We start from the raw sequence: 13,389 nt of genomic DNA, 5'->3' as shown, positions 1-13,389 counted from the left end.
CTGGAAACTGGTTCAGCACGTCGGGGCTCAGGGCAGGGATCCCTCTCTGCAGAGGCAGCAAGCAGACAGACAGTTACACGTGCAGCGTTGATAAAAGGGTGCGTTGTGCTCTCAGCTCCAGCTGGCAGCTTGTGGTACTGAAGCCAGCACCTGGTCAAGCTCCCAGTAAACCTCCCACACCCAAATGCGCCGTCAAGGTCCATGTAAGTGGATCATATTCAATATACAATTACTGAGGTAGGAAAAGGCCTCCAAGGCCATTGAGTCCAACCTTTGACCCACCCTGTCAGCCAGCCCAGAGCACCCAGTGCCATGTCCAGTCCTTCCTTGGACATCTCCAGGGATGGGGACTCCACCACCTCCCCAGGCAGCCCCTTCCAATTTTTAATAACCCTTTTCATGAAAAACCAGAACTTTAGTTGATGCTAAAGAAAGTACTAACTGAAATGTGATGAAATTGATAAAATTATAATCCCACTGAAGTTACAAGGGCAGTTTCTCCTCCAGACTTCAACAGAAGCAGCATTTTACTGGACGTGTGCACCACCAGGCACTGGTGCTGACCCACAGGCCAGGGCAGGCTGCTCAGGGAGATGCCAGGCGAGAGCCATACCTGAGCCACTGCTATCATGGCCAGCACGGAGTAGAGCTCCTCCTTGGTGAGCTTCCCCGGGGTGGTGCGGTTGGCCAAAGCCCAGATCTGCCCCAGGGTCTCCCTGGGCAGTCCCGATGACATCAGGATCGGGTAGAGTTTGGCTGTGTCTATTCCAGCAGGAGTCAAAGTGGTTTCTAGGATTTTCTTATACAACTCTGTTGTGAGGGAGGCAGTGTTAGACAGTGACAACTGCTCTTTTCCAATAATATTGCTTTTCTATGTTATTTCATGGTATCGAATCAGCAGCACTCAGTGTAAGGTAAGGCAACAGCATTCTGGCACTGGATTGCATCATCATGTTTCATCTAAATGTGTTATTGGATGGTCTTTACAGACAAGTTTAACTCAAGCAGAGAAATATTTTATATGAAATACACTTAGTGCTGCAATTCAAACCACATTTCTACAATGAAATTGCAGGATAACCCATATAAAAAGACAGCTCTAAGAGCTTTATGTATTTAAACCTCAGTGTAATCAATATTTACTCCAGCATTTCATTTTCTAATCACTGTGTTATTTACACATAGAAGACAAACAGCCTTCAGAAATGAGCTTGCCTAATTACAAGACATGCCAAAAACCAGAATACCCATGAAAGCAGCATTATCAGCAATGCAACCTCTACTGGGATAAGCTGCTGTCATAAATGTTTAATCTAGAATTTATTAACATGCTCGAGTAAAACCCGTATTTCTTTAAATGCAGATAAAGCCACCATAAATATGGAACACATCACAGACACAGGATTCATCTGATGAGGGAACAAGGCTTTGATCAGTAAGTGGCCATGCAAGCACAGGTACATTCACACCCTGCACTGCCCACCTGGCCAAATGCCCACTGGTTGGTTTACCTGGGACCAAGCTGTCGTTGTAAATCCAGGCAGGCATCATTTGCTGGATGGGGTCCTGGGGAGGGAACACTCCAACTCCTAAATGTATTCCATTCAGTAAGAAAAACAGTTGTATTAGGACATAGAGTACAATGATGTTAAGAGACCACACCACAGCTGGTCAGCATCACTCAGCATTTCAGGCAAAGATTTCAGATAGGAATCACTGTGCTCAGAGGAAGAACAGATACTGCAGGAATAGGAAATAATAACTAGAATGATTTGGCAGTAATAGATTATAGTTATGTATGTAATGAAATAAGGAGCTCCTCACGTGCTTCCCTCTTCATGCCCAGATGTACAGAACCTGAAGTCTCACTGTCTTCAAGTTTCACAGCAGCAGTTCTGTGCCATCACAAATTCAGCTTCCCATCAACTCTCTACTATTAGGGCTATTCATGGAATAAATAAATCCATACCTACCATAAAACCCAAAGTGTTCCCCCAGAACATCCTCCCCTGGGAAATCCACAAACAGCCCATAGACTGAACCTCGGCAAGATCATATCCCGTGTCCACAAACCCGTATCCATTGCTCCCAGTGTTCAGCTCCAGGGGACACCACAGCCACCTTCACTACTACTGGCTTCATAACATGATCTGCCACACTTCACTCCCTGAAAAATGGTTATTTCCTTCTCCACTGTGTGGACTCTTCCCCTCAGTCTCCCTCAGCAGATTTCATGCTCATATTGGATGGAGCTCTGACCAAAATCACCATCATTTCAGATTTCATTGTCTTTCCAAGTGCCCCTGCATCTCCTGTCTTCCACATGGATTCCCTCCTGACTGCAGTCTAATTTCTAATCATCCCACAGCTCCAAGCACATTCTAATACAAGCGATTCCTTTCATTTCACCAACCAAGTAAAATAAATTTGCTACTTCCTCAGGTCTCACTACTCTTCAGTTTTAACCCCCCTTCCGAACTCACTCAACAGTTTTAATAAAATCCAAACTGGAACAATACCTTGTTTTAAGTTTTCATCTAGCCCATCTTTTAAATTTTCATCCCTAAAGTACAGATGGTTTTAGACATAACATGTATGAGCAGCAAATTGTCTGAGAAACAAGTATTAACTAGCTAAGAGTTTTAACCTGGCATTTTATCATCCCCTCTAGGTTAAAAGATTAAAACCCACCATGACATTGACCATCTTTAGTGGTAAGTTTCCCCTAAATAGTTTTCAAAAATATCTTTAGAGAGCACAACTTCTTTTTTCCCCAGGACAGGACAGAATGTTTTAAAACAGCGAACCTGATTAAACAAACACGTTAAAGGTGATTACAACAATAAACTCACATGGAGAAAGTTCAGAGCAAAATCATGGCAGTTACACTTTGAGCAAGGAGCAGGAGGCACTGACATATTATTCAAGCAGGCGTTCAGAGCAAAATTACGCAGGGCTGGCCTCGGAATTAGTGAACAGAGCGTTAGCACCAAGCAGCATCTCATTAGATTGAAATTCTGTCAAATGTTTCGATTGCTCACCACACTCTTCAACTGCTCTGTTTTGTTCTGAAGCCTTGTGCACCTCTGCAGCAGCAGTGGGACCACTTTCATGTCCACCTACAACATCCCAGTCACTGCTGGTGAGACTGGGATGGGCTTGGCTTGCAGCTGAGGCTTTGTGCCCAACTTCGGATGTTTTAAGTTTGGTTTGCTCTTGTTCAGATTCATCTGAGCCATTAGCTAAGGCTTTCTCCTCCAAGGAAGAGCCTGAATAAACAGCAGGAGCAATTATTTATACTTTGTTATGAACTGCCCAGACTGCAATTTCACACTTTTCAAAGGAAAAGTACTTTTGGTAGCACTGATGAGATGATCAGCCCCAGCTCAGACCAACAGCACCACCGTCTTTGGACACTTTCAGAGCCCGATTCTGCCCTTTACTTACCACAAACACAACAAACTCAACAAGCAAAAAACAAGTAAGAGGAGGAAGACATGAAACTACTTCTGTATTAGGATTATTCCTGCATAATCATCCAGGCATCAGGAACAGAAGTGGCCAGTATCTACTTACACATCTCCAAAATTCTTCATCTCACCAACATCCCCTCAGCCTCCAAGGGAGGAAGCACGCAAGTGCTCCACAGCAGCATCATCATTATTTCTTATACCACCATCTCCACTTTTTCTACCACACAGACTTAGGAAGATGCTAAAACAAATGATTTAATTCACCTAAGATCAGGTACGTGTATATTTAGCAGTATTTGGATCTACACATGACTTGCTTTTACAGGCAGTTCTCAGGGAAGGGAGAAGGGGACTTAAACCATCTTTTCCCATGGATCAGCAGGTTTCTGCTTAATTGCCTACATATTATTTCTTCCAGCCACACTAAAAAAAAAAACCCCAACAAAATAAGTCAAGACTCTGTGTAGCTCAGAAGGCGACACGTAAAAGAAGATACTTTAGAGTTACCTGTTTTATGGGTATTGGATGGAGATGCAGAGGTAGGAAAATAAGGAACCTGCCCAGTTGTACCATGCAGGGTGGATAACACTGGAGCCTGGGCTGGAGGGACAGGTTGGAGCACAGCCCTCTCTGAAAGCAGCTGCCCAGCCTCAGTGGCAGGATGGAAAGGCTGAGAGGTGGATTGAGGCACCACTTTGGGGGTTTCAACAGGGCCTTGCATAAAGTCACTAAATTCTTCATCATCGAGAAAAGCAGAATGGGAAACAGAAACAGCAGAATGGGATGGTGTGGGATGATCTGCAAATGGAATGAACACACAAGGCAAAGTGATGAGGAATAAGGGTCACGGGTGGGAATGTGGGGAAAGTGGTACACACTGGGAATACACAGCAAATGGGTGAGCAGCAGCAGTGTGGAATGTGTGTGGTGACAGATGTGAAGGCTGTCATTGCCAGCGTAGCAAACACAAGGTAAAACTGAGCAGCCACTTCCAACCACGCATCTTCCCTCCCAGATTTTTAGGATGTAAACACTGAAACTTGGGTCTTAACACTGGCTGTGAAAGTATTCTGTCTGTTTTTAGCACACAGGGTCAAACCAAATCCAGAGGTAATATTTCAAACTGGACATAATAGTGTCTGTCAGGGGCACATTCTCCCTCAAAGGAATGTTTTATCCACAGAAACTCAGCAATATATCATAAGATACAAAAGAAATGTCTGCTCATGTAGACAATTTTCTGCTTGATCCCTTCCAGTGTTACCCATTTTAACAAAACTGGTAAAGGACAGGCAAATCTAGAGACAAAAGGAACTTGTCAGAGACCACCTGTAACTGCAAAACTATCAAAGAGTAAATCCACAGCAGAGACACAAATTTTATATAGGAAAAAGTCCGCCTAGATAAGCTTTGTTTCAGGCCAGACACTTAAAAAACTACACCACAGACCATAAGAAATCTTAAGTGGCAATTGTTGCAAGTGTAATTACTGAGAACACAGAGGCTTGGTTTGACCATGCCCAGCGACACATCAGGCAGCTGTGACACCCACTCACGTCTTTCTACACTGTTTTGATCATTCTTAGCACTTAAATAGCACTTCTCCTCTTCAAAAGCACTCTGCAAAACATTAATTAATGCTTTGACTAGAAAAGAACAAACGCTTTATCAATTTCCTTGATGTTTCACATTTAGCACAGCACATTATGGTTTCTGTTAAAGATTCTAAGTCTTTTAATATAAAAAGGCTGATATCTAATATTTTACCCCCATACCCTGACCAAGCAGACAGCTGCTAGAATGACATTTGATTTTAAAAAACTGTTAATCCACTCATTTTGTACCACCAAATAAAAATACTTGTTGGAATTAGTTCCCCCTGCCGAGGATTTCGAATGTTGGAGTTTTATTTTCAGTTGGAAAATGAGGAAAATTACAAACCTGGCTTTTTTGGATGGGTTGCTGGTGTTGGGTGCATTTTAGCATCTCTAGAAAAGCCATCTAAGTTCCCTTTAATGGCTTCCAAAGCATCATCTCTGCTTTTTTCACCTGTCTGAAACACCACAGAAAACATTTTGAAAAATTCACAGAACAGTTCCGTTTTCTTTCAATACCCACGCTTCTTCAACACCAGAATTAACAATCTCTTCCAGAGATTTTTCCAGCCATAATCTGGCATCTCACGCAATTCCCCACTGATTTGCTTGTTGAAAGAGACCCTCCCATTAAAAGCTATTAAAAAAACCTGAAGAAAGAAACATCCCACTCATTGTCAGGCCATACCTTCGGCTTCACACTGCTCAGGAGTCTCAGCTTTTGCTTCTGCTCTTCAAATTGCCGCCGTTTTCTCTCCTCCTCTAAGAATTTCTGCTGGTGCTCAAACCTCTTCCTGAAGGAAAATTATTTAAATATATATAGATATCTATAAATCATTTTTATGAGAATTTTCGTGGCAGGTTTGTGCTCGATTTCTCCATTTCTACTGTCTCAAATTCAGACAGTTTGGTGCACACGTTCCTGCTTCTTCTCAGACCTGGACAAGCACTACAGACTTCAGAGGCAATATTCAGCAATATTCTACGGCCCTAAATGGATCAGACTGCAGAGGCAGTGGAATATTCAGCAACATTCTACGGCCCTAAATGGATGCTGCTCCAGAGAAAGCACATCTCCCCCTTACAAAAGGATTCCCCAAGAGTCAGTGAAGCGTCACTTACTGCTGCTCCTCTGCAAACTGCTTCTGCATGTCCGGGGTGTACTGCGGGGCGGCCGGGCGCATTCCCAGGAACGAGGCCTGTCCCATGTAAGGCATTCCGGCCGCGGGCATCGGCCCTAAGGCCATGCCACCCTACAACCAAACAAACCATACAGCTCCAGGGTACTTTTTTTCAACTCCAGTGTGTATTATTTCTTTCCCCCCCCACAGGAAAAGCCAAAGCACTGGCAATGCCAAGCTGCAAAGGGGGTCGAGCCCATAAAATTCAGCGTTAGGGAGTGCTGGAGGAGCAGCGGTGAGCAGAGAGCAGCTGCCTCAGTAGATGGCACTCTTCCTCTCCACAAGGATTCTCACTCCTCACAGCACTTGGGAAGTCACTGGCAAAAACCAGGCCTTCAAATCCATACAAGCTGCCCAAGAGCAGGAAGGCTACAGCCATCCTATACTGCTCAGTACGGGTTTTCTTGGAGTTTTTGGTTCCTACTCTAAGTGATTTCATAATGCTTTTATATTCCCTGCTGGAGGGCACACTCCTACCAACCATGGATGCAGGAAAATGTGGTCTAGTCATTTCCCAGGCATACCCAGGGAACCAACAATGTATGGCAAGAGCCAAGAGGAAGCTTGTCTGAATAAACTGTATCAGAAACATTTGCTGAGAAATATATTCTGGGACATTTAGAGCAGCAAAGCTGCCTAATATAGAAGGAGACAGAAAATAATTTACTTTTCTTACCATTCATTTTGCATTTGGTCTCAGAACACGTAGGAAGAGAACAAAAGCTGTTTATTATTTTTAGACCAGCTCTCATAAAAACATCTTCCTACTATAAATTTCGCCAAAATAACATAATAAATTCCAGGTGGGGGAGGGAAGGGAGTGTAAGGAGATGGCAAAACACCATAAATTCAATTTGTGACATAGCAATTTGGCTAGAAAGTCATGCAAAAACATTACATTTCAGCAAAGTGCAAATTTGTACATAAGCACATCTGGTGTGAAATAGAAAACAATAGATTAAAAGAGAGAAAACATAGTATTAACTGCTCATCTTTCATTCTTATTCCTCCATTAGCAACAGCAGCACTAAAGACAAAGTTAATTTAAGGAGAAAGAAAAATGAGACAAATATGGGAAGCTGGACAAATGGGAAAACTGGTCAGATGAGAAAATACAGCACACTGAAGACATTCCCTCTCCCTAGAACAAGGTATTTAAAAGGACAGTTTATGATTTGTCACCTACACTTAGGAAACTTAATTGTGTCAATCCCAGCATGTGAGCTGCAAAGGGATGAAACAATTCAGTGAAGTGGTCACAGCTCTGCACGGACTGCAGCCACTCAGAAAGGTCTCACTTTAAACAGTACACTATGCACCACCACAAAACCAAAGAAAAGAAGAAAAAGCACCAAGGAAAATTTAAAAGACAGGAGAGATCCACTGAGGGAGTTCTGAATTCTGATCAACTCCACACCAGCACTAACCCCACCTGGGAGCAGGTGGCATCTGGGAGCTTTCCAACACGTTGCTGATGCTGCTGTTCCCTTCCCTGCTCAGACCAGGCTGCTCTGATCACACTCAGGTGTCCCAACATGTACAGTGACATCAAAGTTCAGATTCTGACACCTCTGAGTGGGCTAAAACCTCCAAGTTACCTTAACTACTGCTGATGCTGTCCTTGCACTACACCCTCATCTCTCCTCCCCAACAGGGAGTAAGGTGTGCCAAACCCCCCCGCTCTCTATCCAGATCCCCAGGAAACTTGGAGAATTCTTGGAATCATTAGAAATATCTTCAAAGGGAATGAAGAGATGTCCCATGACAGACTAATACGCACACTTCAGCTCCCAGCCAAGTTCCACCCTCTTACCCCACTGCAGTTGTGAGAGGACCATGGCCCCAGCTGTCCCCCCTCAGCCACACCCAAGGCACCCCATGTCCTTGGACAGGAACTTCCCACAAGGGAATGCAGTGATAGGACAGAGGGAATGGCATTAACCTGAAGGAGGGCAGGGTTAGATGGGATATTAGGGAGAAATTCTTCCCTGTGAGGGTGGGGAGGCCCTGGCACAGGGTGCCCAGAGAGGTGGACTCCCCATCCCTGGAAGTGCTCAAGGGCAGGTTGGATGAGGCTTGGAGCAACCTGGGACGGTGGCAGGTGTCCCTGCCCATGGCAGGGGGTGCAATTGGATGAGTTTTAATGTCCCTTGCAACTCAAACCAGTCTGGGGTTCTGCAGTTTCAGCCCACATTTCATGGCCACACACCTGCATGGTCATGGGTCCAGGAGGCATCTGAGAGCCATAATTCATTCCCATCATCCCTGGCATATTGGTCTGCATGACAGGAACCATTGGGAATCCTTGCTGTTGCATAGGAATCATCCCTGCAATGAAACATCAAACAAGCTAAGTGCCCAGTTAATGTTAAAGCTTTTTTTCCCCCCTTCCCTAACCCTGCCTCCCCCATTTAATTATTCTTTTTTGTTCACTATACCAGCAAAGGAAAGTAAAAAACTCTGAGCTGTGCTGGGCTGTTCAAAAATAAAAATAATTAAATTTGCTACACTGCAGGCAGCCACAGAATTTCCTTAGTTTAAACACTGGTCAGTCTATAGGGAAAAATGCAATAAGGCTTTTCAATAACTAAGCTGATGAATTCTCCCACCATCCTAAAGATTCTCTGTGGGCTTCTTCCCGTATGATTTTTGGAAGGGTCATTTCCAATTAAAAAGATTTAATTAACCAGGGTGACTGGTGCTGGTAATTCCCATTTCTCTAGAAACCAGCAGCTTCTGAAAATAAATCTTGGGAAATAAAGTCAACCTTTCACAAAGCAACTGCACGCTCTGACCTGGCTGGATAACTTGTCTGTAGGTCAATTAGCACACCTTAGGTTAATTAGCCCACTACAAGTGTTAGAATGGTAACAGTATTTGTCAGTAAAAGCTAAACTTGAACAAAACTGGACGAATCAAGCTGGAATGTGTTAATTCACTGCATAAAGCAAGTGGGTTATGTTTCAGTATCTTCCTAGCTCACATTTTGCTGTCTTGGGAGACAAACACTAACACACACTCGTTACCAGCACACCATGAGGTAATTATGCAAAATCACTCCAGGAGGGCATGACACAGGCAGGAATAGTCCATTAATCAGTACCTGAGATTTTAATAAAAAAACCTCTCCATTTTCCCCGTAAGTTCTCTGCATATTTTCCCCTAATTAAACAAATAGCACTGCATCAGGAATGAGAACAAAGGCAATTTAAGGTTGAGGCTTCTCCTATTGTATTAATACTTTCCACACAGGTTGTGACTCTCGTCCCAGGGTCTTGCTGTGCTTTGTAAATATTTACCAGGTCTTGCAAGACCCGCACAATATGGGTATACACAGCTGGGAGATGAAGCAGAGAGAGGTGAAATACCACACAAAATAACACCAGAATCTAAAAGGCAAATTCAGATTAAGAAGGGAGATGTAGTTTTCTGGATCTTTAATCTAGATTCTGGTGACACTGCTTCAACAACACACAGGAGGTTTTACCAACAGAGGGGTGAGGGTCATTTTAGCAGAGCTGAATTCAAGGGCAAAAACCAGCTATGGGTTCAATTAATAACCACACCTCTGAACATCACTGCAGACCTGGTTTAGGTCCAATTTATCTAAACAAAGTACTTTGTGCTCAAAAAGTGAAGTTGATACATACCTTGAGGGGGACCTAAACCACCTGCGACAGGAAACATGAAGCTGCAGGAGGAGAACAAGATTATGTGAAATTTTGTCATTTTAGTGCAAATATCCGTGATTGAAAATCTACCTCGACTTCCATGTCAGCACCATCCCCAGGAGCCTCCCACATTCTGGTCAGCACTTGCATCTGCTCCTGCAGGTCCCACAGAACCCCAACCACATCACAGGGGAAAACGTTATCCCTCAGCGGGATCCCCAAGGCACCGGAGAGCCCCAGCAGCACTGTCAGCGTTGTCACAGGCTGCAGAGCCAGGAAGAACAGATCTGATCCTCCCAGCAGCCCTGAGATGGCTTTGACTCATCCACATCACCCACAGGAGAGTTTCGGCACCCACACAGGTTGGGAACAGGTCAGTTTGTTGTGTAGGCTAAGCACAGAATGAATAAACATCTCCTCTTGGAAGTATCTGACTCAGCAGGACCATTAACTGCACCAGACAACACTTCTCTGCTGCTTAGGAACAGCTTTTCTGAAGAAAAATAAACTACCAAAAAAACCACATCACTTTTTGTCCCCTTTGAAACATCACGCATCACAAAATAATGGAGCTTCTATTTTCTAGGTTATCTAATTACAACAAAAATAGCACCTTGGAGAAAATATTCATTCATGTATCAAAGGTCAAGTGCACCTGGAGGAAGAACCATTAAAATTTCAACTAAAATCCTAATGGAAATTGCTAGCCCTCACTCTCAAACAGCTGCCAAACAGCAAAAAAGGACCTAGTTTAATATTCTCATTTGCAAGCAACTTGCAGAAACCCACGTCAGCAGCAATTTCCCAAACAAGAACCTCACTCAGTGTCCCAGGCAGTTATTACATCAAAGTGCAGTGGAAGAGAAACACACTTATAGATATTCAATGTTCAATTCCGAGGGTGGATGTAAAAGCAATTGCCTAAGAATACAAGAGAAAATGCCATCAGAAATGGCTGCAGGAAGTCCTGAAAGCCAACCTGGTTTATAAATATAAAAGAGCTGTGTAATATGAGCACTAAGATAAAATAAGGAATTTAAATTATGCATTTATCCAGGAGCAAATTGCATCTCCCCACTGTACAGGCAGCGGGTCACACGGTCACCAAGACAACACATTTGCTTTTCACTTCATCATCCTGAAGCTTTCTTCAGCCCTGACCACTGCGTGCTGATTTCTCCTTCCACAACTATCACACACCTGTGCTTTCCAGTGAGTCCAGTCTTGCCATCCTCAATCCCCACCATCTGGAGTTCTCTCTTTCAAGCACTGTACAGACTCACACACTCCAGCCCCAAATATGTGCAGGGCTTGGTTCTCACCACAGCCAAGGTCTGTTTAACTCAGTTCAGTCATATTAATCCAGTCCTTGGCATACAGTATCAACGTGAAAACAAACAGACTTACTTTAGTCAGAATGGTGAAATATTAAATGCAATTTCTACAGATCTCCTAAGCACGTAGAAGTGTTCTAAGCCTCATGTTTCCCTTCTTGTTGGAGAACCTGGCCAACAAGAATTCTCCAAACCAGCAAATGCAATGTAAACTGAACGAGCATCGGGAGGTACCACTGCTTGTTGGAAGCAAGTAAAGGCCAAACTATTAAATATTTATCCTTTTCTACAGAGCTCCTGGTTTATTTATAAGTCTCTGCTGAAAAAATAAAAAGAAATAGTCAACAAAAAACCCCTCAGCTAATTAGAGGGCACTGGAAGACGAGCTAGTCCAAAGTAGCAAAGCGAGCTCCGGCAGCACAGCCCCGTACGTGCTGCTCGGATCCACCACGGATTCATTCCAGGATTCAGCTGTGCAACTGCCAGCACCAGCCACACTGGCAGGGCCACAAACCATTCCAGCTTCATTCCAGCAATGGGAATTTATCACTGAACTACTTTTTTGGAGATGCAAAAATGCAATCAGTGAAAGCAGCTGGTTCTCATGGCTGAGGGAGCCAGAGAAGGGACAGTCCTGTGTGAGACCGACTTGGGATACGCTGCACAGATACAATAAAGAGAAGGGAACAAAGTGACCACCCTACAACAGACCTCTTAAAGCAGTACTATAAATCCATTAATTCCTACTAAATGAGTATTTAAACTATGGAGCTTAAAAAAAAACACCAGAAGCCCCAAACCAACCAAGCAACAGCTTCAGCCAAAAGGCAGGAGCACGGGGAGAAGCAACTCCTTTTCAAAAATGAAACTTCACTCCAACAGCTCCAAACCACACAGACCATCTTCCCATCTACAAGTGGATTTTTAAACCCCTGAATTCCCAAGCAGTACAACTCTATCAATGCAACAGACTGTCAGAGTATTTTTGAATGACAGAAATGCATAAAAACTGAAGTGAAATAAGGCAAAAAACCCACACAGACACAGAACAGAACTTTTCCTCTACCTCCAGCTTTTGTCCTCAAAGAAACCAAAATACTATCAATAGGAAATGGTGATTTGTAAATCCTTTTATTTTTCAGAACCTATATACTCAATAACCCTGACAAAACCGTGGGCTCTGGATATCCGAGACAACTCAAAGAACTTAATTGTCAAATGCAAAATTTCCTCTGCCTCCCTAGAAGTAGGACAAGAGATAAACAGCACACAAGAGCCTACATGGAAAAAACATTACTCGAGTCTTCAAAGGTGGTGAAATCCAGTTTTCCAACCTTTCCAGAAACACAACAACATCTCTTTTGACACCGGTTCTTTCTCCCGACACGATTCCTCAGTCCTCCCTCTGGCCAAGGTGCCCTTTGTGAGAAGGAGGGGAAAAGGGAAGTCCCCAGGGAGGCCACAAACAGACCTGCCCGGCGGTGACAGGAACATCTACTGCTGCCGACACCCCCAAATCCTTCCCACCCCAATATCTGAGACTGCAGCTGCAGAGCCTGACGACAAGTGGGGTGCAACTGCCCGAGCCTGGACACACCGGGGGATCAGCTGGGCCCCCAAAAACGTGAATAAATCTCAGCGAAACGCAGAGCTGCCGTGGCTGCATCCCCCACAACACACCTGGGAACCCCCACCCCACTCAGGACCCCACGCACCACATCCTGCCAGGGACCTCGGTGCTTCATCAGGACCACAGGTACTACATCTGCGACCCACACACCCTACCCAAGACCCCACAAAGCTCACTTGACAACCCATGAACCCCATCTGGGACTCCCATCCAAGATCCCACGTACCTCACCTGAGACTCCATGTCTCACATCGACATGGAGTCACACGACCCACACATCCCGGCCAGGACCCCATGTACCACACCTGAGACCCTACGTACTCAACCCGGGACCCCCACACCCCTGTCAGAAACCCCGCACGCCCCACCTGGGCCCCGACCCCTGTGCCCTCACATCCCACCTGCACCCCGAGCCCCCACCCCAGCCCTCTCACCGCCCTCCATCTCCCGCCATCTCTGCCCCTCCCCGCCTCCCCTCAATTCCCCATCATCGCCCTCCGCCCCC

General features: G+C 44.6%; 1 protein-coding gene across 1 annotated transcript in view; it reads right to left on the bottom strand.

Annotated features, from left to right (window-relative positions):
• The window catches only part of SYNRG (synergin, gamma), a 33,638-nt gene extending 23,639 nt beyond the window's left edge, over positions 1-9,999 (bottom strand). The window contains exons 1-7 of the mRNA XM_017730930.1: positions 9,900-9,999; positions 8,459-8,577; positions 6,191-6,321; positions 5,757-5,862; positions 5,415-5,526; positions 1,512-1,589; positions 614-810 (exon numbers count right to left, since the gene is read on the bottom strand). Coding sequence (XP_017586419.1) covers positions 614-810; positions 1,512-1,589; positions 5,415-5,526; positions 5,757-5,862; positions 6,191-6,321; positions 8,459-8,577; positions 9,900-9,978 — 822 coding nt within the window. The 5' untranslated portion in view covers positions 9,979-9,999. The remainder of the gene's footprint in view (positions 1-613; positions 811-1,511; positions 1,590-5,414; positions 5,527-5,756; positions 5,863-6,190; positions 6,322-8,458; positions 8,578-9,899) is intronic.
• Positions 10,000-13,389: the final 3,390 nt, after the last annotated feature.

Source organism: Corvus brachyrhynchos, unplaced genomic scaffold (assembly GCF_000691975.1).
Source record: "Corvus brachyrhynchos isolate BGI_N302 unplaced genomic scaffold, ASM69197v1 scaffold283, whole genome shotgun sequence".
Taxonomy (NCBI): Eukaryota; Metazoa; Chordata; class Aves; order Passeriformes; family Corvidae; genus Corvus; species Corvus brachyrhynchos.
The sequence above is the reverse complement of the archived record's forward strand: the minus strand, read 5'-3'. Positions and strand labels throughout refer to the sequence as shown.